Source organism: Opisthocomus hoazin, chromosome 2 (genome assembly GCF_030867145.1).
Source record: "Opisthocomus hoazin isolate bOpiHoa1 chromosome 2, bOpiHoa1.hap1, whole genome shotgun sequence".
Lineage (NCBI taxonomy): Eukaryota > Metazoa > Chordata > Aves > Opisthocomiformes > Opisthocomidae > Opisthocomus > Opisthocomus hoazin.
The window spans coordinates 131,788,229-131,812,604 of NC_134415.1; the positions used below are offsets into that span (position 1 = coordinate 131,788,229).

Consider the following 24,376-nt stretch of genomic DNA (forward strand, 5'->3'; position numbering starts at 1 on the left):
GATGGGGTTGGAGAAGAGATGAGGAAGGAGCAGGGATGGGGATGGAGCAGGGATGGGGATGGAGAAGGGAGAAGGAAGGAGCAGCGATGGGGATGGAGAAGGGATGAGGAAGGAGCAGGGATGGGGTTGGAGCAGGGATGGGGATGGAGCAGGGATGGGGATAGAGCAAGATGGGAACGGAGCAGGGAGAAGGAAGGAGCAGGGATGGGGGTGGAGAAGGGATGGGGATGGAACAGGGACAAGGAAGGAGCAGGGATGGGGATGGAAAAGGGATGAGGAAGGAGCAAGGATGGGGTTGGAAAAGGGATGATGAAGGAGCAGGGACAGGGAAGGAGCAGAGATGGGGATGGAGCAAGGCGGGAATGCAGCAGGGAGAAGGAAGGAACAGGCATGGGGATGGAACAGGGACAAGGAAGGAGCAGGGATGGGGTTGGAGCAGGGATGTGGATGGAGCAGGGACAAGGAAGGAGCAGGGATGGGGATGGAAAAGGAATGAGGAAGGAGCAGGGACAGGGAAGGAGCAGGGATGGAGACAGAGCAGGGATGGGGACAGCAGCGACGGGGATGGAGCAGGGACAAGGATGGAGCAGGGATGGGGACAGCAGCGACGGGGATGGAGCAGGGACAAGGATGGAGCAGGGATGGGGACGGAGCAGGGACACGGATGGAGCCGGGTCGGGTTGGGGACACAGCAGGGACGGGGATGGAGCCGGGACGGACACGGAGCAGGGACAGGGACGGGGACGGAGCTGGGACAATCCAGCAGCAGGAGGAGGACATGGGAAGACTCCAGACCCGCTGACGGGGATGACACCGAGCGGGACACCGCGAGCTGCTGGCCGGGGTCCGTGGGGCAAGGTCCCAGCCGGGTCCCCTCTCCCCGAGCCCCCCCGGGACCCCTCACATGACCACGCCGAGGTGACATGGCCAGGGACGAGCTCTTCCCACCCCAACCCCAAAACAGCGACGAGTCCCCGGGGATGGGAGAGGGTTGGGGGTCACCGAGCTGCTCCCCACGGTGAGGGGGCCGCAGCCACCCCACTCCGCAGCCAAGAGCAGCACCAAACCCGCTCTCCCAGTTACCGACTGCCACCCCACGCCATGACACCCAGGGACAGACCCCTTGCCGAGCTGGGGGAGACCCCGGGGTTACCCCTCCCCAGGGCTGGTGGGGAGGGGATGGCGAAGGCAAACGGACGCTGCTCGGTGGGGAAGGACACGAAGAACCAGGACCCGGCTGCTGGGGCTCTGGGGGAGCGGGAAACCCCCCCTGTACCTCACACCCACCCCGGGAAGGGCCGAACCCCTCCTGAGACCCAGCTGAAGTCCCCTCCGTGGAGCTGGGGACACGGCCAGCAGCCGGGTGTACCCCCACCCACGCCGGCAGCACCGTCCTGTCCTCCAAAAACAAGAGCCGTGAGCTTTTCGCTCGGAAAGCCAGAAAAAGAAGAGCTCTGCCCCAAAAACTTATGGGCAGCGGCCATCGGCGTGAGCTCTCCGGGTGTCACCCGGGCGGCCGCGGCTCCAGCCCGGCAGGGTCGGGGGTCCTGCCCCAGCCCTCGCCCCCCGGCGCGCGGGAATTGAACGGGGCCGAGGAAGGAACCAGTGCAAGTTTATAAAAGCTTTTATTTGCTCTTGGTACGACCAAGAATGGGACAGTGATCTTTTATACAATTTGATACAGTAAGTGGTACAAAAGAATGTGTTTTAAATAAAAAGCCAGAGTGGAGTAGCAAAAATATTAAAAGATTAAGTAAAAAATTGTCGGCGTGGGGATTCATCCTAGACCTCCGGCTGATGCTGTTTCTCCAGCGTCCGAGGCCGGGAGCACGACCCCCTGCCCCGCGCCGCCTCGGCCCCCGCAGCCCGGGCAGCGGTCACCACGCTCGGAGGACAGATCCGACCTCGGGTTTTACTTTATCAGGGCCAATTTAATCAAGCATACATCGGGGTTTTTGGGGTTTTGTTTTTTTTTTCCATGACAAAAGGCAGCGCCGAGCCTTCCTCCGCTGGTCGGGTCCAGCTGCCCCGCGGGGAAAGCGGCTCCGCAGCCTCCTCGGGGCCGGCTGCGACGCAGGGGCTGGGCAGGCAGCGAGCGAGGGGCAGAAAGAAAGTTCTGGAGAATTCCTCCAAGGTGCTTCTGACAACCTTTGATTTTGTCACCGACTCCGGCCGCTCGCTCCTCCTCGCGCCCCGCCGCAGCGGACAACGCCAAGCCCCGCGGCTCGAGCTCCCGGGGGTTTTTTTTTATACGAAGACGCCCGTCTAGAAATTTTTCGGTGTATTCACTCGGCAAGAACAGGGCGGGGAGGTGGGAGCGAGCGGTGCCAGCGAGGGGCCCGGTCCCTACCCATCGGCTCGCAACGAACACGGCGTCTACAAAGGATCCCGCAGGATTTACAGAGGGAGCCAAGCCCCGGGAAGCAAAGAAAAAAGCTCACGTTTAAAACAAGGATTATACAAAAAAAGGAAAAACCAAACCTTGATGTATGTTTCTCCATTATTTTTTTTTTTTTTTTCCCTTTTCGATAACGTTAGAAAGTGCAGATTTAACCCCAAGGGAGCTGCTCTCTATTTACAACGCTGCCGGGCGGGCGCGGGACGGGGTGATCGCGACGGCACCGATGCCTCCGCCCGCGCCCGCGTCCTGCCCGGCCCCGACAGCCGCTCGCCCGGGAAGGGTGAACCCAAAAGGCCGAGGCGCAGCGGAGCAGGCGGACACCTCGGCGACGTCACCGCGCGGGAAGCCGTCCCCGACTCGGAGCTCCACGTCACGACGCCGTCCCTTCGGTCGCATCCAGCCGGCGTCCTCCGCTGCTCGGTTTGCCGGGGAGCGTGCGGAGCCGGGCGAGGAGCAGCGCCGAGTCCCAGCACCTTCCCAGCTGCTTCCAGCGAGCTGGAAAAGCCAAGTTCTTGGCCCCAACCCGCGCCCAGCCTCCAGCACGGGGAACCGGACAGTCTTCACGGAGGGAATAAATTAAAACCGCCAACTTTTATTTTGATTTTTGCTTTTTCAATTCTAGTTTCGCTCAGCCTTTTGCTCGGCTGCCGGCCGGCTGGTGGGAGCGGCTCGCGGTGCGAGAGGACGTAAGAATCCGTGTTAGCTGCTGTCAGTTTGGGAACTGCACGTTCTACTCGTACACATAAAGCAGACGACCACATCACCCTCCATCGAAAACTAGTGCATGCAAGTAACTCTTCCATATCAGGGAACCCAAGGGCTACGCGGGAGAGAGGAGATACTAGCGAACGGACACGGCCTAGAGGGACATTAGTAGGTATCGGCGACATTTTTACCTCGAAAGCTTAAATCAGTGCTTCGTATTAAAGGTTTTTTTGGCAAACAGACCACGTTGCCGTCCTTTGAATTAACACATCACACCAGGAAGAAACGCAAATAAAAAGCAGCATGCAGGCAAAAGGAAAGAGCTGCGAGTGAGGAAGGGGGGGGGATGGCAGCAGGAACAGCTCTGAATGGCTACATCACCAAAAAGGAGACACAGCAGATTAAATGTCGTATTTTTTTTTGTTTTTTTTGTTTTTTTTTTCTTTTTTTGCACCACCCTTTGTCCTCGATGCACTACACCAACGGTTACAGAAAGCAATCACGAAAGAGTTCGGTATTTGGAAATGGTCACGTACGGATGGGATGTCTCCTGCACATGCTTCCACCAGCAGGAAAGAAAAAGAAACCAAGGGCAAACAAAAGTTCCTTTCCACATAAGGCACAGGACAAAATCAAACCCCGTTCACAGACTGAAGGCGGAAATGAGTGTTCTCCTGGCTCTTTTGCCGATGCTTCTAGAGAATGCGGTGACTCAAGCACATTATCCATGACAGAAAATTCCACTGTTGTACAAAATAAATTGTTAATTCTAACTTTTATTCTTATACAATTTGCAGAGTAGAGTTGAATGGGATTGCTATGGGTTTTAATGTCAGGAGGAACAGGACTATAATACAACCAAGACGTAGTGGTAAGTTGAGCAGGTACATGAAAAAAAAATGAAGTCACGGAGATGATTTTCCTATACGTGTCGTCGAGAAAAATTAGAGTACGCAAGCTGTCCTAAACGGAAGAACAACGGGAGACTTGTTAAGGTGAGGAACAAAACATCGGTTTCGGGTTAAAAACGGACAGAGCGGTTTGTTTCGCAGCGAGAAAAAAGGGGCGGTGGCTGGCGATTGGTGACAGAGGAGAAGGTTCAGCAACACTTGCTCTTCCAGCCCGTCACCCCACCGCCACTGCTGATATCTACATTTTCACTGTTGGGCTCTTTTACAGGGGTCTGCAATGAAACAAGGGAAAAACAGAGTTAGGCGACTCCCGGGACGCTGCAGTAAAGCACTCCGAGCTGCAGAGACGGCGGCTCACAGAACGGCTCACGTCACCAGACCGTGCCACGGCTACGCCACGGACACAGAGCTGCCCAGAAACGCAGGGCACCCTCCTCCCCTCGCCAGCAGCAGCACGCAAAGCCCATTTACGGTGTTTTTTTGGTTAGTTTTCTTTTAAATAAGCAACAACTGGAAAGCTGGAAAAAACTCCTCGGGCCACCCCAAAGCAAACTCAGCCTATTTTCCATCTGAACATGAGGAAGAACTTCTTCCCTCTGAGGGTGACGGAGCCCTGGAACAGGCTGCCCAGGGAGGTTGTGGAGTCTCCTTCTCTGGAGATATTCAAGACCCGCCTGGACAAGGTCCTCTACAGCCTGCTGTGGGTGACCCTGCTTGGGCAGGGGGGTTGGACTAGATGACCCACAGAGGTCCCTTCCAACCCCTACTATTCTGTGATTCTGTGATTCTGTTTCTAGATCCCGCTCCTCACGCCGACGCTCGGACTTTGGCGGAGTGAGTAAATCACAGCGCGCGGCCAACACAAGCCAAAGTTGAATTATGTGAACTCCTGACCTTCGAAAACCACAGAGCAATTTATGGATAAAGAGGGGCTGTTCGCAAGCGTCTGCCTCCCAGTTAACCGGGACGCCAGCTTCCGAGGCAGCGGACAAAACCGGCTCGCCTGCGTCACGGGACGCAAACTTGGTGGGACCAAAGCGAAAATCAACGCCAAGTGGTTTTGCCCGGATGCGAACGCCTCCTTCCAGCTGTCTGGAAACCAACCTAAACGCTCAGCGGAACCCTGCGGCTTCGGCTTGACATTCCTTGGCTCATTCTCTTTGTCACAGCCTTGCAGAAGCAAGCTCCCCCATCCCTGTTCTTCAGATAAATACATAAAATACATAAATCACAGAATCACAGAATCACAGAATAGTAGGGGTTGGAAGGGACCTCTGTGGGTCATCTAGTCCAACCCCCCTGCCGAAGCAGGGTCACCTACAGTAGGCTGCACAGGATCTTGTCCAGGCGGGTCCTGAATATCTCCAGAGAAGGAGACTCCACAACCTCCCTGGGCAGCCTGGGCCAGGGCTCCGTCACCCTCAGAGGGAAGAAGTTCTTCCTCATGTTCAGGCGGAACTTCCTGTGCCTCAGTTTGTGCCCATTGCCCCTTGTCCTGTCACTGGGCACCACTGAAAAGAGCTTGGCCCCATCCTCCTGACACCCACCCTGCAGATATTTGTAGGCATTTATAAGGTCCCCTCGCAGCCTTCTCTTCTTCAGGCTGAACAAGCCCGGTTCCCTCAACCTCTCCTCGTAGTGGAGATGCTCCAGTCTTTAAATAAAGATTTAAAGGTCAAAAGGGTCAGTAGGGCTTGCTAGCCTGGCCTACAGTTCACCAAGGACCAGGGACTTTCTCACATAAAACTCGTCAAAAACCGCTCAAGAAACAACTCGGAACTACAGCGGCGAGCCACTGCTGAGCAGATGTGTGTTCAGGAGGGCTGAGAAGAGATTCCGCATGGCCATCGCGCTCAACTTCTAGCCAATTAGCTCCGACGACGTGATCAAGAGCATCGCGCTCAACTTCTGGCCAATTAACTTGGACGACGTTATCAAGAGCATCGCGCTCAACTTCTAGCCAATTAACTTGGCTGATGTTATCAAGAGCATCGCGCTCAACTTCTAGCCAATTAGCTCCGACGATGTTATCAAGAGCATCGCGCTCAACTTCTAGCCAATTAACTCGGACGATGTTATCAAGAGCATCGCGCTCAACTTCTAGCCAATTAACTTGGCTGATGTTATCAAGAGCATCGCGCTCAACTTCTAGCCAATTAGCTCCGATGACGTGATCAAGAGCATCGCGCTCAACTTCTAGCCAATTAACTTGGACGACGTGATCAAGAGCATCGCGCTCAACTTCTAGCCAATTAACTCGGACGACGTTATCAAGAGCATCGCGCTCAACTTCTGGCCAATTAACTCGGACGACGTTATCAAGAGCATCGCGCTCAACTTCTGGCCAATTAACTCGGACGACGTTATCAAGAGCATCACACTCAACTTCTGGCCAATTAACTGGGACGACGTTATCAAGAGCATCACGCTCAACTTCTAGCCAATTAACTGGGACGACGTTATCAAGAGCATCACGCTCAACTTCTAGCCAATTAACTCGGACGACGTTATCAAGAGCATCGCGCTCAACTTCTGGCCAATTAACTCGGACGACGTTATCAAGAGCATCTGTGCAGGCGAGCGGTGGAAGCGTGACGAAGGCAGCCTCAGCACGGGGCAGACCCTACCGCTAAGCTGGAGCACAGAAAAAACACGTAGGGTCGTTCGTCCAGGAGCAAAGCGCGTATTGTAGAGTTGGCCAACCCACGTCTTGAGCTCCGGAGAGTTCCCGTGCTGGAGAAACGCGACCTGACAGTAAGCAGGAAGGTGCTAGCACTGGGGTCACTGTGTAAGTCAAGTCCTCGGCTCTGGGAGTAAGTGGATAAACTGGAACCAGCCCTGGAGCCACCCACGTACCCAGCCCGGCTCAACCCTGCGACAGAAGAGCAGCAGCTACTGAAGCCAACGCGTTTTCTACTCGTGAAAGGTATTGGGGATGCAAGTACCGCAGCATCCTGTAGCTCTGGGCATACAGAGAGTGGGGACAGGCCAGAGGAACGACAGCCATCTTCACGGTGGGCTGTACGTTTCGGGAAGGGGAGCCCCCCACCAGGATGAGCCGGTGATCCAGGTTCTTCTCCCAGCTGCAACAGAACCGTCCACGCAACCTCCAGCGACACGCGGAGGCTGGGAGGGCTCGGAAACAAGGCAGGCAGTGACAGAACACGTCCATCTGTCCTACCACCCACCTCTCAGCTCTGCCCACCAGGCGCCTCAGAGCTTTCAGCGTTGCGCATGGATGGAGATGGTGGCAGGGAGAGGACAGCTCTCTTCCACGCCAATGGAAATGTCTGAACTCCACGTGTACAACGCAACCAGGAGTTTAAGGGCCAGCCAACTACAGATTTATACTCCTTGGCTCTTTGACGTGCACAGCTCTCTCTAGATAGGACCCCTACGATAATGAAGCATGAAACAAGCTTTCGAAGCTCAGACAACTCTCCTCCTTCAGGGTCTCGCTCGTCTCAGCACCCCAAAGTCAAACGCTGCAACAGTTCAGGTCAACATCAAAAAGCAACAGGAGCCGAAACCTTGGGGTCTTTTTTTCAAGCGAACCCCGTAAGCACCTACCTTTCGAAGAATGTCTTCTGCTAACGTGAGGAATGCCTTCTCAATGTTTATATTTGCTTTCGCACTAGTTTCGAAAAACCTAATACCGTGCTCCCTAGCAATCTAAACCAAAACAGAAAGAAGGAGGTTAGTGTTACTGCAGGGTTACTCAACCGGTGCTGCTGTAACTTCAGGATCAGCAGCATTTACCAGCATGTAAGATTTCAGCCGTAGCAGGCATCAGGAGCACCAGCTAGGCAAAGTGTCACCAAAGAGGATTCGGAACTTAACGATTCGGAAACAGCAATTAAAGCACATTACACCCCAGATCAATGTCTGAACATCAGATGACAGATACCATAAAGCCTGTCACATGGTAAGTAAAAGATCCTTGAAAAATTTGAGTTCTCAAAGGAAGCAGAAACCACAGCTGAACTCGTTCCGTTCACGGTAGCTGTACGCAACGCAGCTACTACACAAACCCTCCCCAGCCTTACGAGCCGTCAGCGAAGCCAGCTCCTTCCCCGTGCCCGGCACCTCAGCCACCTGCAGACGGCGGGAAGCCTCGGCACCGATGTGCTTACCGGGACAAGCACGTCGTCGCCCGACGCTTACCTGTTCGCCTTTTGCTTTGGAGACGACTCTTTTATCCTCCATGTCGCACTTGTTTCCTAACAGCATCCTCTCCACGTCTTCGTTGGCGTGCTAAAACGAGACACCAGACAGGTTTACACGCCTCCCCCCACAAGCAGGGAGCACCTACTCCACTTCTGTGTGTCCAGGCTGTCTGAAACCCAGGCTAACCTTTACAGGCCTCGGCGTCTTGCAGTGCCCCGAGTCGGAACAAGGACTGCCAGAAATCATCCTTCAGCCAGCAGCTATCGACTGCACTGCTCACAGAACCCAGAAGCGCAATGAGACATCAGCTACGGGGCTGACACGGCTCTATCACCATCTCAGCACCACTTATTTCCCCCCTTCCTTTTCATTTCTGTAGTTTCAGTGTGAAGTCTTCCTTTCTGAAATTGGCAGAGCGCTGTTCTGCAACCCAGATCCTGCCAGCTGAGGACGCCAGCCCCCCAAACCGCTGTCGGTTTGCATTCGGTGATGGGGGGAAAGCATCCCCCTCCTGCCCAGCACCCCGAGGCGTCAGGCTTCATGCCTGCTGGACAAGCACACTTGGCCCAAAATCACAGAATGTTTGGGGTTGGCAGGGCCCTCTGTGGGTCACCCAGCCCAACCCCCTGCCCAAGCAGGGTCACCCAGAGCAGGGGGCACAGCACCGCGGCCAGGCGGGGCTGGAATATCTCCAGAGAAGGAGACTCCACAGCCTCCCTGGGCAGCCTGGGCCAGGGCTCCGTCACCCTCAGAGGGAAGAAGTTCTTCCTCGGGTTCAGCTGGAGCTTCCCAGGCTTCAGTTTGTGCCCATTGCCCCTTGTCCTGTCGCTGGGCACCACTGGAAAGAGTTTGCCCCGTCCTCCTGACCCACCCTGCAGACACTTGTAAGCATATATTAGGTCCCCAAAATACCAAGGTCCAGGACACCATGGTCCAAAAGGCTGCAGGGTAAGGACCACGCCTACCCACATCTACAGCTGCCAACGATAAAGCTGGATGCACTGGAGTGGCTCCAGCTGACACTACTACTTTTTTGGTGTTTAAAGCTTCCTTTGCACAGTTTTACTGTAGCCAGGTCAGTCTCCTTAACAGCTGCAGCTATGCTTTCAGTCACCGCGAAGCCAAACAACCAGGGAGGTAGTAAAAAACCCCCTTTTGCCTGTAATTTTCCTTTTAATAGAGAAGTTACCAAGTTAACAAAGGGAAATGACAGCTCTGTAGCATCACGCTGTTCCTCCAATGTGGCAACCATCAGAGCAAGACCGCGCGCCAGCTCCGGGCTTCAGCTCTACCTGCCAAGTCCGTCAGGCAGCAGCTGCGAAACCCACGCTGCACGCAGGCTGCACGCCAAGCACACGTAAACCAGGACATGGCCGAGGGAAGGCCTCATCTGGAGTACTGTGTCCAGTGCTGGGCTCCCCAGTTCAAGAAAGATGAGGAGCTACTGGAGAGAGTCCAGCGCAGGGCTACGAGGATGATGAGGGGACTGGAGCATCTCCCCTCCGAGGAGAGGCTGAGGGAACTGGGCTTGTTCAGCCTGGAGAAGAGAAGGCTGCGAGGGGACCTTATAAATGCCTCTAAATATCTGCAGGGTGGGGGTCAGGAGGACGGGGCCAGACTCTTTTCAGTGGTGCCCAGTGACAGGACAAGGGGCAATGGGCACAAACTGAGGCACAGGAAGTTCCGTCTGAACCTGAGGAAGAACTTCTTCCCTCTGAGGGTGACGGAGCACTGGCCCAGGCTGCCCAGGGAGGCTGTGAAGTCTCCTTCTCTGGAGATATTCAAGACCCGCCTGGACAAGGTCCTGTGCAGCCTGCTGTAGGTGACCCTGCTTCGGCAGGAGGGTTGGACTAGATGACCCACAGAGGTCCCTTCCAACCCCTACTATTCTGTGATTCTGTGATTCTGTGAAGCGAGCACCGTGCTCACGGTCAGGACCCACAGAAAAGCAGGACCAGGCGCACAGGGCATCGCCTCCGTCAGGCGAAAGCGAGCGGCAACGCTTTCTCAAGGAACACTGAACGAGCAAACACACCTCGGCTGTTCAGCTGCTGAAGTACTCCCCATAGTAAGGGGAGAGTACGGCAGCGATGCCCACCAGATGAGCAGCAAGGGTCTGGAGAGAACTGGAGAGAGTCCAGCGGAGGGCTACGAGGATGGTGAGGGGACTGGAGCATCTCTCCTGCGAGGAGAGGCTGAGGGAGCTGGGCTTGTTCAGCCTGGAGAAGAGAAGGCTGAGAGGGGACCTTCGAAATGCCTCTAAATATCTGCAGGGTGGGGGTCAGGAGGACGGGGCCAGACTCTTTCCAGTGGTGCCCAGCGACAGGACAAGGGGCAACGGGCACAAACTGAAGCCTGGGAAGTTCCAGCTGAACCCAAGGAAGAACTTCTTCCCTCTGAGGGTGACGGAGCCCTGGCCCAGGCTGCCCAGGGAGGCTGTGGAGTCTCCTTCTCTGGAGATATTCCAGCCCCGCCTGGCCGCGGTGCTGTGCCCCCTGCTCTGGGTGACCCTGCTTGGGCAGGGGGTTGGGCTGGGTGACCCAGAGAGGGCCCTGCCAACCCCGAACAGTCTGTGATTCTGTGATTCTGTTCCCGCAGCCACAGCACAAAGCATCACTTAAGTGGATAACTGAAGTACTTTTAAACCTGCCGTGAGAAGCTTCTTGGAAAGTCTAATCTGAATTTACTTTCACTCCAACAGTCTTAATACTGCTTTACGGTCACACGGCTAATGGAGCTTCGGAGGCAAGGGATCCCCATACCCAGAACTCCCGCTTACGGCAGCAACCCGTTTCTCATGCCCTCAGGACAATCACCTCTGGTTTTTCTCCTTCTCACAGGGAGGAAGAGTGAACAGATGGCACAGGTAGATTCAGGTATCGTGTAGATTAAGGCTCTGAAAATGCACGCACACAAAACTGCTCACATGGCAGCAGACTTCTTTCACAGGATCCCAGAATGGTTGGGGTTGGCAGGGACCTCTGTGGGTCACCCAGCCCAACCCCCTGCCCAAGCAGGGGCACCCAGAGCAGGGGGCACAGCACCGCGGCCAGGCGGGGCTGGAATATCTCCAGAGAAGGAGACTCCACAGCCCCTCTGGGCAGCCTGGGCCAGGGCTCCGGCACCCTCAGAGGGAAGAAGTTCTTCCTCGGCTTCAGCTGGAGCTTCCCAGGCTTCAGTTTGTGCCCGTTGCCCCTTGTACTGTCGCTGGGCACCACTGCAAAGAGTCTGGCCCCATCCTCCTGACACCCTCCTGAAAACACAGAATATCACAGCATGTTTGGGGTTGGAAGGGACCTCTGTGGGTCACCCAGCCCAACCCCCTGCCCAAGCAGGGTCACCCAGAGCAGGGGGCACAGCACCGCGGCCAGGCGGGGCTGGAATATCTCCAGAGAAGGAGACTCCACAACCTCCCTGGGCAGCCTGGGCCAGGGCTCCGTCACCCTCAGAGGGAAGAAGTTCTTCCTCATGTTCAGACGGAAAACACAGCCAGCCCCAGCGTGTAACACCGTGCTCTTGAGCAACTCGACCAATTCCTACCAGCCCAAAGCGAAAGCGCGCGGCGCAGTACAGCTCTGCAGAACGCGTGACCTCTAAAGAACTCCGTATTCAGCAAGGACGCAGCCGTAACATCTCCAGGCTTCCTGGCTGTTTCCACATCCAGGCTTGAGGATCCTGCAGAAGAGCCTCCTTGCACACAACAGCAGTTCCAAACAGCAGCTTATTGAAAACTCTAATCCTTGAGAGCACATCCGTGGCAATATTAACTCCTTGTAGAACCAAAGCGCTCCGTTACTTCATTCACAACTACCATTCGCAGTAATCCTGCACAGCAGTGGGTAACGCCTGCCCCACGTTTTAGCGAGCAGCCTCAGCACTGGAGCTGGAAGTCGGAGGATGAATGCAGCCGTCAGTTTTGCAAACGCCCTCCATTAGTGAGATTCTTCCATAAATAATAAAAAAAAGCTTCCTAAGGTGCCGAAGATCCCTTATCAAGCTGCAGTAACCACGCAGCCTTCACAATGCACCCGAAATCAGCTGCAGAGGTTTGTGTGACATTTGAAAGCCCCTCGCCTCTCCCACACGAAGACATCCATCACTCAGCTTCCTGCAGGCTACTCAATTTTTTAAACAAAGCAACTGCGGAATCTAAAGGCCTTGGTTTCAAGTTTATATTCAGCTCGCCGCAGAGCCTCTTCCTGTGCTGCCTTACTTCCCCCCGCACTTCTGCAGCCACGAGAATCCATACTTTTCCATAAACACTACAGTTTCCCACTTCTCGCCCTAGGAAATTACAGGCCCAATATCATTTTTTTTTGCTCTGCAGGAACCTTTCACCAGCCTCTGTGCTTCAAGGCGCAGCGGCTGACAGCACCCACCGGGTGACGCTCGGTTCTACAGGGCCATCTTCAGGCTTTCCAGGAATACCAGGTGGCTGGGAAACCCAAACCGTTCTTCCAGCTGGGGACAGCGTAACAAGAGCGAGAGCGAAGGGCTGTGCCGCGCTCTAACATCTGAGCACTCCTGCAGAACCAGCTCTTGGGGATCCAGGCACGGAGTGTTTCCGCATCCCAGGATCCCAGAATGGTCGGGGTTGGAAGGGCCCTCTGGGGGTCACCCAGCCCAACCCCCTGCCCAAGCAGGGTCACCCAGAGCAGGGGGCACAGCACTGCGGCCAGGCGGGGCTGGAATATCTCCAGAGAAGGAGACTCCACAGCCCCTCTGGGCAGCCTGGGCCAGGGCTCCGTCACCCTCAGAGGGAAGAAGTTCTTCCTCGGGTTCAGCTGGAGCTTCCCAGGCTTCAGTTTGTGCCCGTTGCCCCTTGTCCTGTCGCTGGGCACCACTGAAAAGAGTCTGGCCCCGTCCTCCTGACCCCCACCCTGCAGATATTTAGAGGCATTTCAAAGGTCCCCTCGCAGCCTTCTCTTCTCCAGGCTGAACAAGCCCAGCTCCCTCAGCCTCTCCTCGCAGGAGAGATGCTCCAGTCCCCTCCTCATCCTCGTAGCCCTCCGCTGGACTCTCTCCAGTAGCTCCTCATCTTTCTTGAACTGGGGAGCCCAGCACTGGACACAGCACTGCAGATGAGGCCTCCCCAGGGCAGAGCAGAGGGGGAGGAGAACCTCCCTCGCCCTGCTGCCCACACTCCTCCTCATGCACCCCAGGATCCCCTTGGCCTTCTTGGCACCTAGGGCACGCTGCTGGCTCATGGTCACCCTGTCGTCCCCCAGGACACCCAGGTCCCTCTCCACAGTCAGCTTCTTCTGCTTCACCTGACCCCGCCTGAACCTGCACCGACCTCGGTGCTGGGCACTCCTCCACCGAGGACAGCAATCGGCAGCGCAGGTCGCAGTAGTCTGCCAGCACCCCACGACAGCAGGCTGCCACACTGCCGCTCGCAGCCATCAGAGACTGGCACTATCTCAAGACACCAGCATCAAGGGAGTGGAGGTGACCATATTTAATCATCTTTGAGGATTTACAGAGTCATCGTCGTAAAACCGGTCAGCACTCACCACCCTACAGCTTACGGCTTTGTGCTGCTCCCCTGCACCCCACCCTGCAGTGGCAGCTCCTCCTGAAACCCACAACTCCCAGTTACTACAAGACGTATTCCTTACTTCTAGGTATTCTCCAGCTCAGAAACAAAGTTTGCTCACGTATGAATTTGACATTTTAGGACACCACAAGCCCCTGGGTAGTGCTGCTGCCCTTCATGCCACTGCTGAAGGAGGGAATGCAGGACACAGGCCACGGACCAGCACCCAAACCCCTGTGTTAATTCACACCTCCTTCCAGGGAAGAAGCAGAAGCTGCAGTCCAGAAGCTGAGTTCTGCGGGACTCATCACACGCTCCACGGGTCACAACAAACAGCCCCGTTCCGGGATCTGACAAACGTTACTCACCTCATCTATGTTCCTGAGCCACTTGCTGATGTTACTCACCTCATCTATGTTCCTGAGCCACTTGCTGATGTTACTCACCTCGTCTATGTTCCTGAGCCACTTGCTGATGTTTTCAAAGCTCTTGGCGTTGGTGATGTCGTATACTAGCATGATCCCCATGGCACCTCGGTAATAGGAGGTGGTGATGGTGTGAAATCGTTCCTGCCCTGCTGTGTCCCTGCAGAAAACGGACAAGAGCACAGATGAGAGACAAGCTCCAGAGAAACCAGCACGGTGTAGCTACCAGACCAGGGCGCACGGCGTGGGACGTGCTCTACCGCAGCACCGCCGAGGGATGCGCGACGCTTTCCAGGAGTGGCAGGACACACTCCAGTGTGCAGCAGCTTCAAGGAAGGCCCAATCCCTCCCAGATGTAGCAGAACGCTCAGAGAACAAAAAGGGCAAGTTTCCGTAAGCCAGGCTCATGAGGGTACAGAAACTTAGGGCTTGAAGTTTCTCTTTTGGAATTTAAAGGTGATTATTTTTTTAAAAACACATTTCAGAGCCAACTACGAGGGAGATAAAAGACACTGGACTGCTTAACTGGGCCCACACGTCTCAGGTGGCAGAAGACGAAGCTACCCGTTGAATAGCTGCAGCAGGTCTTCTGGTATCTCACCACAACAAAGAAACCCCGTGTCAAATCATGGTAGAAATTTGTTAATTTTAAACTTTGTATTTGTATTGACAACGTGAAACTTGCACCCAAAAGGAGAAACTTTCATTGCCAAGACTCATATCTCAGGGAAGCGGCTCAGAAGTCTTCAAGACTCACAGAATCCCAGCATGGCAGGGGTGGGCAGGGACCTCTGTGGGTCACCCAGCCCAGCCCCCTGCCCAAGCAGGGTCACCCAGAGCAGGGGGCACAGCACCGCGGCCAGGCGGGGCTGGAATATCTCCAGAGAAGGAGACTCCACAGCCTCCCTGGGCAGCCTGGGCCAGGGCTCCGTCACCCTCAGAGGGAAGAAGTTCTTCCTCGGGTTCAGCTGGAACTTCCCAGGCTTCAGTTTGTAAACTTGGTGGAACCCAGTAGCAGACAGGACGAAAAGAGGAGCAAGACACACTCCACCAACACTTTGACGGGACTGTGAGCTGCAGCGCCGGGAGCATCTGAACAGCCCCAGAAACATCGCCGTCCCACACCCTCTGTCCTGCTGCTGACGAGTTCTTCCCAAAATGATGGTGAAAACAGACCGCTTGAAAACCCCATCTACAATTTTTAAATTGAATACCATCACCACCGATGGTTGCCTGGTGAGGCACTGCACAAACCCCGCAGATTCAGCGCTCAGCGTTGTGTACGAAGTCCCCCAGTGCTGTAGGTTGTTCTGTGCTGCTGTCAAGGGCAGGAGAGACTGGAACTGCAGGAGCCAGGATGTGACCCAACTACCCAGGCAACAGCACCGCGATGCCCGAGAAGATCCCTTCCCACCTCAGCAGCTGCTGAGCTGTCACCATCACTCCACGTTTTCTGGAATTCAGGCTTAACATGGAGAACAATTTTCTTTTCAGATCAGTTTTATAAAGCTTTAGCTTACCTTACAAATGTATCTTCCTGAAATTTTAGATCAAAGTATATGAAAAGCAAATCTAGAAGCTGTACTGCAACATTAAATTATTAATTCCTATAAGAAAGATGCTGAAAACCGATCACACAAAATTAAGGACAGATGGATTTTCCCATCTCAGTTTGAGATCTTCGATGGAACGCATGAGATTTGGTTACCCAAACTCGGTTGCCATTAAGTTGAGAATTAAGAGTTAACCACGTATTCTTTCAGAGGACACACACCTTGACAGATTGCATGTTCAGAGAAGTTTCCAGTGACACGAGGCAGAACCAAAGGTGTCTCCAAATTCAAACTGGTCTAAACGGAGATTAAACACTCCCTAGCTGCCGTCAGGAAGGCACAGTGTGCCGCCCCGGCCCACATCTCCTCACTCACAAACCAGACCAGAAAAGATCATGAACTGGAGCTGAACAAGGTCAACCCATTTCCCCCTCAACTGCTCCTGAGGCCGCAGCGAACGCTTGGCAGAACACGGATACCACCAGGCACTGAGTCCTGTGAAAACTCAGCTCTCTCCCCACCCCCTCGTCACCTGCGGTTGAACCAACCAACGCAACGGTAGCTGCCAAATTTATTTGATTAAGCACACATCAGACTTCTGGCCAAGTATCAGTTGGCAAATGGGGAGGGAATCAGAAGCCCTGGTGTCTGAAGACACCACGGAGGGACCTTTCCTGAGATGCAGGGGGAAGCGCTCTGCAAAGTTTCTTCTCAAAGAGCCTTCCTGGCTCTGTTTGGCTTGGACCTCAGACCACGGTTTCAGCACACTCAATGGCCGCCCGAGAGGCTGATCGCTCCCGATCACTGCTCTCCTCCTAGGAGATGACAAACACCAGGAGGAAGGCAAAGAGCAGACGAGGAGGAACAGGTCCTCAACCCAAGCACCGCTTTGCTCAGAGATGTTCCAAAAGACCACGCTACGCAGAGGTCCGGCTCACTGGCTGTAGCCTGGAGAGGCAACCTGGTTGGTTCCCCAGCTCCACCAAACCTTGAGGGACAGCCACACCAGTCCCGAAAGGTGCCTGGTGTTCTGCCCATGACCTCTGATGACTGCTGGCTTGAATCCCCTCTCTCATTTTTCCTTTATACCCTGTTTGAAACTCTCTCCTGATGGCACCCTCGGGTTTTCCTTAGTGCAAATTAAGGCCGTCCATCCTTGTCTTGCCTTTCGTAGGTAGAGGAGTTCCCTTCCCTTCTTCCTACAACTACTTTTTGCACACTCAAACACAGCTCTTGCGCCTTCCCTGAATTTTCTCAAGCTACCTCAAGCTCTTCAGACCTTACTCGTTGGCCAAAGGTCTAAGCTACGCAGCATCACTTCTTACTCTTTGGACTCCCTCCGATTTGCCCTCATCTAAGGAAAAGCCAGGACGCTACTCCAGCCTTACCAGCCTCACAGGGGAATATTTTCTAGAAGACTTGGGCATGCCTGTTTATGCACCCCACGCCCTTTCCTCTTGACGAGGCTGATTTTTCTGACACTCGAGTAACTGATTGCACACACTGAACTTGATAACTTGGCATTTGTCTCGACTGAATCTCACAGGACTATTTTTCAGTGACATTTCTCCAACTCATCAAAAGCAATCTGAATTATAATCCAGTCCTCTACACAAATTAGACTTTGCAACTTCACCTTCTCCTGCTTAAATACAATAACCATACTCTCTGTTCCCTTTTCCCAGCCCTTAAAGAAAACAAAGCCTATCGTGAAACTCAGGAGACAGACTCCTGCAGAATATCTCAACAGAACTCCTACTCACACATCATTTATCTTCTCTCGCCATGAGTTTTGCATCCACCTCATAGCATCTCCACCTAAGTCACTGTCCCCAAACTTGCTGACATCAAGCAGGACAGTGTTAGAAAAGCCTCACCAAAAAAACCCATCATGACAGGTGGCACGGGTGATGGCTCCCCTCCCGACAAGGCCAGCAGCCGCCACGCTAAGAATTCAGATTGATTTTACACAACTCGGCGTTGGCAACACTTAGTTGTTACTCATTGCTTGTCACGGCCTACGTGCCTACAACTAACTTGCTCATTTAACTCCTCCAGTGTTTTCTCTGGCAGCTGAAGCTAAGCTAATGGACGAAAAGAAAGCTGGGGAGGGGAAAAGCAAAGAACCCAGAGTGTTGTGTACACCCCCCCCCCCTTTTTTTTTCCTTAGGTACTATATTTGCCCTTTCCCCTCTTAATGGATTCTCCATTCATTATTCAGAGATAACTCTTAATGGATGCGAGATCGGAGGAGCGACCGAAGCAGAGGAAATGAGTTATGGTTTGCAAACTGCCCACCACTGACGAATCCACCCCGAGCAAATGGCAGGAGGCCATCGCAGACCGCGTGTCTTGGTTCCTGCCCTGGCTTTCCAGTCTTTTGTTCAAACCTCGAGGATGTCAGGGCATGCTCCAAAGCTCCACGTGCACAATAAATCCTTGATGTAGGCAAAACCATTTGTGGCAGCCAGCTAGCTCTCCAAGCTGGAATAAACCTAGACAAGGACTGTTCAGACAGCCACGGAAAATGAAGCCCCGCTGCACAGGAGGAGATGGAGAGAACTTGCTCTGTTTAGCTGCAAAATGAAGACAAAGCAGGTCGTCCGGGGGGCTAGGGAAAGGAGAAGCACAAGTGAAAAACAGATTTAAATTATTCTGTCAACATTAAAGTATGCATAAGCTATGCCATATTAGAAGTTTAACCAACAGGGAAAGGAATTTCTGGGACAGCTTTCCAGCTGACCTAGCAGAGATTGAAGAAACCTTAAAATGTACTATGATTTATCAAAGATTCACACGGATGCAACGAGATTATACCTGATGATCTGTGAAGATCCTTCCAGCCCGCACAGCTCAAAATAAAGGTCTTCAACATATTAAAACAAGTAATTCCTAGCAAAATAATCCGCAGAATTTTACTACTGTCCCACTGTTTCTTCTCATAGTATTTTTAAAACTACGCAGCAGAATATTGGATTGGAAGAAGCTGCCCTGCCGACGTCAGGCACACTCCGGAAGCGTTACCAACTGGGTCAAAGACCTTCCTTCACGAAGGAACATCTGTAAGATACTTCAGGACCAACAAATTTCACATTTTCCAAAAAATATTCAGCCAGTAAAAAAAAAAAAAAATAAATATGATGAGTGAAGCATCTAACTGTTTTACCCAAAGTCAGACTGACTTGCCAAGGGTCTCTCCCACCTCGAGCGATGCACGTGGTGAGCAGTCTCCACAGCTCTCAGCAGCAGGACTCGTAGACGTTCCTAGGTTCACTGCAAAGATTCATGAGCCTGACCGTACGCTGGTTGGTGGTGCTGTGCGCAGCTCTGGCTTCTCCCCACCGGACTTCTTCAACACCAGGGCCTGCACGGAGCAGGGCATTTATTTCCAGACACGTAACGATTTCGGAGAGCTATGCTGCTGCTGCACACGTCTTTCACCTGCCCAGGTGTTCCTGGTCAGACGGTTATTTCTGCAACAGGCTCACTGCTGCATAAAACAAAATTCCCAGGGCACTTCTCTACCCACATAAAAGTGTTCCTAGCAAAGATGCTCTGACAGAAAAGTGTCACTTGATGGTCTTCTACACAGTTAAGGATAATGAGATTAACATTCACAGAATCACAGAATGTTCGGGGTGGAAGGGACCTCTGTGGGTCCCCCAGCCCAACCCCCTGCCCAAGCAGGGTCACCCAGAGCAGGGGGCACAGCACCGCGGCCAGGCGGGGCTGGAATATCTCCAGAGAAGGAGACTCCCCAGCCCCTCTGGGCAGCCTGGGCCAGGGCTCTGGCACCCTCAGAGGGAAGAAGTTCTTCCTCGGGTTCAGCTGGAGCTTCCTCTGCTTCAGTTTGTGCCCGTTGACCCTTGTCCTGTCGCTGGGCACCACTGCAAAGAGTCTGGCCCCGTCCTCCTGACCCCCACCCTGCAGATATTTAGAGGCATTTCGAAGGTCCCCTCTCAGCCTTCTCTTCTCCAGGCTCAACAAGCCCAGCTCCCTCAGCCTCTCCTCGCAGGAGAGATGCTCCAGTCCCCTCCTCATCCTCGCAGCCCTCCGCTGGACTCTCTCCAGTAGCTCCGCATCTTTCTTGAACTGGGGAGCCCAGCACTGGACCCAGCACTGCAGATGGGGCCTCCCCAGGGCAGAGCAGAGGGGGAGGAGAACCTCCCTCGCCCTGCTGCCCACACTCCTCCTCATGCACCCCAGGATCCCACTGGCCTTCTTGGCACCCAGGGCACGCTGCTGGCTCATGGTCACCCTGTCGTCCCCCAGCACTCCCAGTCCCTCTCCGCAGAGCTGCTCTCCAGCAGGTAAGAGCTTCATACTGAAAAAATAAGGCCGCTCCTAAAAATTTGGAATCGGTCAACAAGACTGAAAACCGGCTGACACACACATTTTATGTAAACCCCAGGGTCAGAGTAGCAGCCAGGCAGGAAAAACAGAAAAAAAACGTAGCTGTTTTCAGCTGCCTGAGTGAAGCGTTTTTCGGTTGAAGCGCTTTGCTAACCTGCACCTACTGCCATCGACCTCGGTCCGTCCGAGCTCCTTGCTCCGCCTCGACAACGCACACTGCCAGCAGAGCCACCTGCACGAGAAGCAGGCAACGGAAATTTCACAAGCGAGGAATCAACCCCAGTTAATCCACACGAATCCCTGCACAAACTCTTCAGCCAGCTCTGCCCAGGTACGCTGGTTACTCCTCAAGATCAGTTCAAGACTGTTTAAGACTCAGCCTGTACACACCATGCACCATTTAAGGAAACCTGGGATTACTTACTACTCCGACTTGGGAGAGTAAATCCAAACCTCTCGAAAAGCGAACCACTCCCTGCCGCTCACCCAGCCCCAGCCTGTTTATAATCCCTAGAAACCTGTTCCCGAGTACCAAAGTTGTTTCTTGGGTGGCTTTCTGCCCTACCCCACCCCTCCAGCAATCAGTCAGCCTAAGGGTGTGTGGGATTTTCTTCTTTTGGATTCACTCTCCCAACATCAACACCTTCAGGATCACCTCTTTGAGTTCCCAGCTGTCCCCCCAGACTGCAGAGACCAGAAAGCTGCTGTACGTCCTGCAACCAGTTTTCACAGAAACTTCCTGAATAAATGGAAAGAGGGCTCCTGAGCTAAGTTCTTCTGCTCCTGAGGTAAGTTCTTCTGCAACAGCAGAACAGGATACACCATGATCCTCTTATTTGTCAAGTTCTATTCTGAAATACCTGGCCAATCTGGCTTTTTTTTCCCCACCACATTCCCCTTTCTCTATTTAATTTCCATTACGCTGGACTAGAGCTTCTCGCAGAGTCTCCCACTCCTGCGGGTGGATTTCCAGCAACTTTGATTTCCACTGTCCTTGACCTTCGAGTGCCCTTCCTCCTCTTCCGTGCCTGTTACCACTACGTATTTTTTAGATGACAGTAATCTTTCCTTTCAGCCTTTGCTTCCCCAAGATGAGAAACCTAGATCTGGCTTTGTGCGTCCTCACCAGCACGTCAGAGCTGTACCTGGTCTGGCCAGAGCTTTTCCAGCTTCCACCTCTGTGTAGTTCAAGGACTTCTGGAGCCAGAGATCACGCCTGGGCAGTTAACAGCCCAAACCAGGCCGTTCCTTCGTGAAATCCCTTGTGCAGCCGGGTACATCCGCCGCTACCACACCGTCCTGTGATGAGGAGTTTCACGATTTAAGGTCATTTCCTTGTGTTTTGACGTGCCACCTTCCAGCCCCACGCTAGAACTCCTGTTCTGGTATTGGAAAAGGCAACGAGTTCCAGCAATCTCCACCTACCTTTTCCAGTGTACGATATTAAAAATGCACTTTGGTCACTTCTCTGACATCCTGCAGAACCCTGATCTTTCCAGTTATTCATCCCCAAAACAGCCATTGCATCCCTCTGACCATCCTGCCTGTCCCTTCCTTTCTAGGGCATGCTGATAAAAATTGCAGATTATGCCAGACTGTGACACTCGCTCCTCTGCCCACTGGAAACGACTGCACCCACAGTCACGGAGAAACACATTTAATTTTTCAATTGCTACGTTATGCTAATAAGTTCAGGGAATTACAGGATGCCTAAGCCTTTTGGTTTCCATTTCAAAGCAATTCTGCCCGAGTTCCTGGAGTGTCTGATACTACTCTCCTCACAGCTGAATTTTTAGCTCTACTACTCCACTCCTCTGACGCGTTTCATCACTTTCGCAATGAGAGCACCATCTTGTCCCGGAGCAGCAATCTCTCATTTTGGTTCTTTTGTTCTTCTTCCCTACTAGGAGCATTACCATATCAATATTTTCAAAGACATTTATCAGTGTCAACCCTCCCAGGTCCCACCCTTCATAAGTATTTGTACTCCTCAATCTTTACTCTTCATTCCTCCCTCCCAAATCCTGTAGGAAGCCCACCACCGGTGACCTTCCGCACGGCATCGTATCAGATACTGTCCCACCACTAATTTTTCCAAACAGACAAGCAGTACAACCACCCAACCAAGAAGATACTCGATTCTCCCACGTGCTTCCACCCAGAACTTGACAAACCAGGAGTCCTGCTGACGGATCTGTCCCAAACTAGCTCATTCCTTCGGCAGGCCCGTCCCAAGAGCCGTGTCCCACCCTCCTCCTTGCCCGCAGCCCGGGCACCGCACCAGGCTTGCCCAGCCCAGCCGAGGCTCTGCAGAAGCTCCCTGCACGCAGCCATGGTCCCACTCGCTACCCAGTCCCACCAGTCACCGCTTCCTCTTGTCCCAGCCTCCCCTGTTCCTGTTACAGAATCACAGAATGGTCGGGGTTGGAAGGGACCTCTGGGGGTCACCCAGCCCAACCCCCTGCCGAAGCAGGGTCACCTACAGCAGGCTGCACAGGACCTTGTCCAGGCGGGTCTTGAATATCTCCAGAGAAGGAGACTCCACAACCTCCCTAGGCAGCCTGGGCCAGGGCTCCGTCACCCTCAGAGGGAAGAAGTTCTTCCTCGGGTTCAGCTGGAACTTCCTGTGCCTCAGTTTGTGCCCGTTGCCCCTTGTCCTGTCGCTGGGCACCACTGAAAAGAGCTTGGCCCCGTCCTCCTGACACCCACCCTGCAGATATTTGTAAGCATTTATAAGGTCCCCTCGCAGCCTTCTCTTCCTCAGGCTGAACAAGCCCAGTTCCCTCAACCTCTCCTCGTAGGAGAGATGTTCCAGTCCCCTCATCATCCTCGTAGCCCTCCACTGGACTCTCTCCAGTAGCTCTTCATCTTTCTTGAACTGGGGAGCCCAGAACTGGACAGAGTACTCTAGATGAGGCCTCCCCAGAGCAGAGGGGGAGGAGAACCTCCCTCGCCCTGCTGCCCACACTCCTCCTCATGCACCCCAGGATCCCATTGGCTTTCTTGGCACCCAGGGCACGCTGCTGGCTCATGGTTAACCTGTCGTCCACCAGGACACCCAGGTCCCTCTCCACAGAGCTGCTCTCCAGCAGGTCCACCCCAAGCCTGTATTGGTGCATGAGGTTGTTCCTCCCCAGGTGCAGGACCCTGCATTTGGCTTTGTTGAACCTCATCAGGTTCCTCTCTGCCCAGCTTTCCAGCCTATCCAGGTCATGCTGAATGGCAGCACAGCCTTCTGGTGTATCTACCACACCTCCCAGTTTGGTGTCATCAGCAAACTTGCACATCCTAAGTTCTCTAAGGTACAAAACTCTGTCACCATCTGTCTTTTCGCAAACGGCTTAATGTCACTATTCTGGAAAAAAAAAGGTTTCAATGTGAATAAGCACCAATAGCAATCACGATGATGACAGTAACAGCAACAATGACGAAACTGCTGTGCTTCCAGCAATACAAGTGGCTGTCAGGAAGGAAGCAAACAGCTTTAGGGAAGGCTGGACAAAGAGAGGGTGGCACTCTGGAGAGCCACGGCTGGACTGGGCCGATGTTACTGCACCCACTGCCCTGGCTCTGCAGGCCACCAGAAGCAGCTCAGCCGCGCGCACGAAGACCAGGGCATCTTTCTTGAACTGGGGAGCCCAGCACTGGACACAGCACTGCAGATGGGGCCTCCCCAGGGCAGAGCAGAGGGGGAGGAGAACCTCCCTCGCCCTGCTGCCCACACTCCTCCTCATGCACCCCAGGATCCCATCGGCCTTCTTGGCACCCAGGGCACGCTGCTGGCTCATGGTCACCCTGTCGTCCCCCAGCACTCCCAGTCCCTCTCCGCACAGCTGCTCTCCAGCAGCTCAGCCCCAGCCTGTGCTGGTGCCTGGGGTTGTTCCTCCCCAGGGGCAGGACCCTGCCCTTGCCCTTGTTGAACCTCATCAGGTTCCTCTCTGCCCAACTCTCCAGCCTGTCCAGGTCTCGCTGGATGGCAGCACAGCCTGCCGGGGTACCCACCACTCCTCCCAGTTTGGTGTCATCAGCAAACTTGCTGTGGGTATGCTCTGACTCTTCATCCAGGTCACTGATGAAGAAGTTGAACAAGGCTGGGCCCAGTACTGACCCCTGAGGGACACCACCAGTTCCCGGCCTCCAACCAGACTCAGCGCTGCTGATGACAACCCTCTGAGCTCTGCCATTCAGCCAGTTCTCAACCCACCTCACCGACCACTCATGCAGCCCACACTTCCTGAGCTTCCCTAGGAGGATGTCATGGGAGACTGTGTCATGCCAGCAAGCACTCTCACCAACGGGACCAGAGTTTTCAGATGGGGGGAACC

The 24,376-nt window shown here is 54.0% G+C and overlaps 1 protein-coding gene across 2 annotated transcripts in view; it reads right to left on the reverse strand.

The window, feature by feature from the left end:
• Positions 1-1,606: 1,606 nt before the first annotated feature.
• Positions 1,607-24,376, reverse strand: part of RAB10 (RAB10, member RAS oncogene family) — a 57,690-nt gene continuing 34,920 nt past the window's right edge. The window contains exons 3-6 of one of the 2 annotated variants that reach the window (XM_075415128.1): positions 14,167-14,305; positions 8,182-8,271; positions 7,588-7,689; positions 1,607-4,289 (exon numbers count right to left, since the gene is read on the reverse strand). In XM_075415128.1, coding sequence (XP_075271243.1) covers positions 4,206-4,289; positions 7,588-7,689; positions 8,182-8,271; positions 14,167-14,305 — 415 coding nt within the window. In that variant the 3' untranslated portion in view covers positions 1,607-4,205. The remainder of the gene's footprint in view (positions 4,290-7,587; positions 7,690-8,181; positions 8,272-14,166; positions 14,306-24,376) is intronic. The other variant, XM_075415129.1, reaches the window with a different exon arrangement.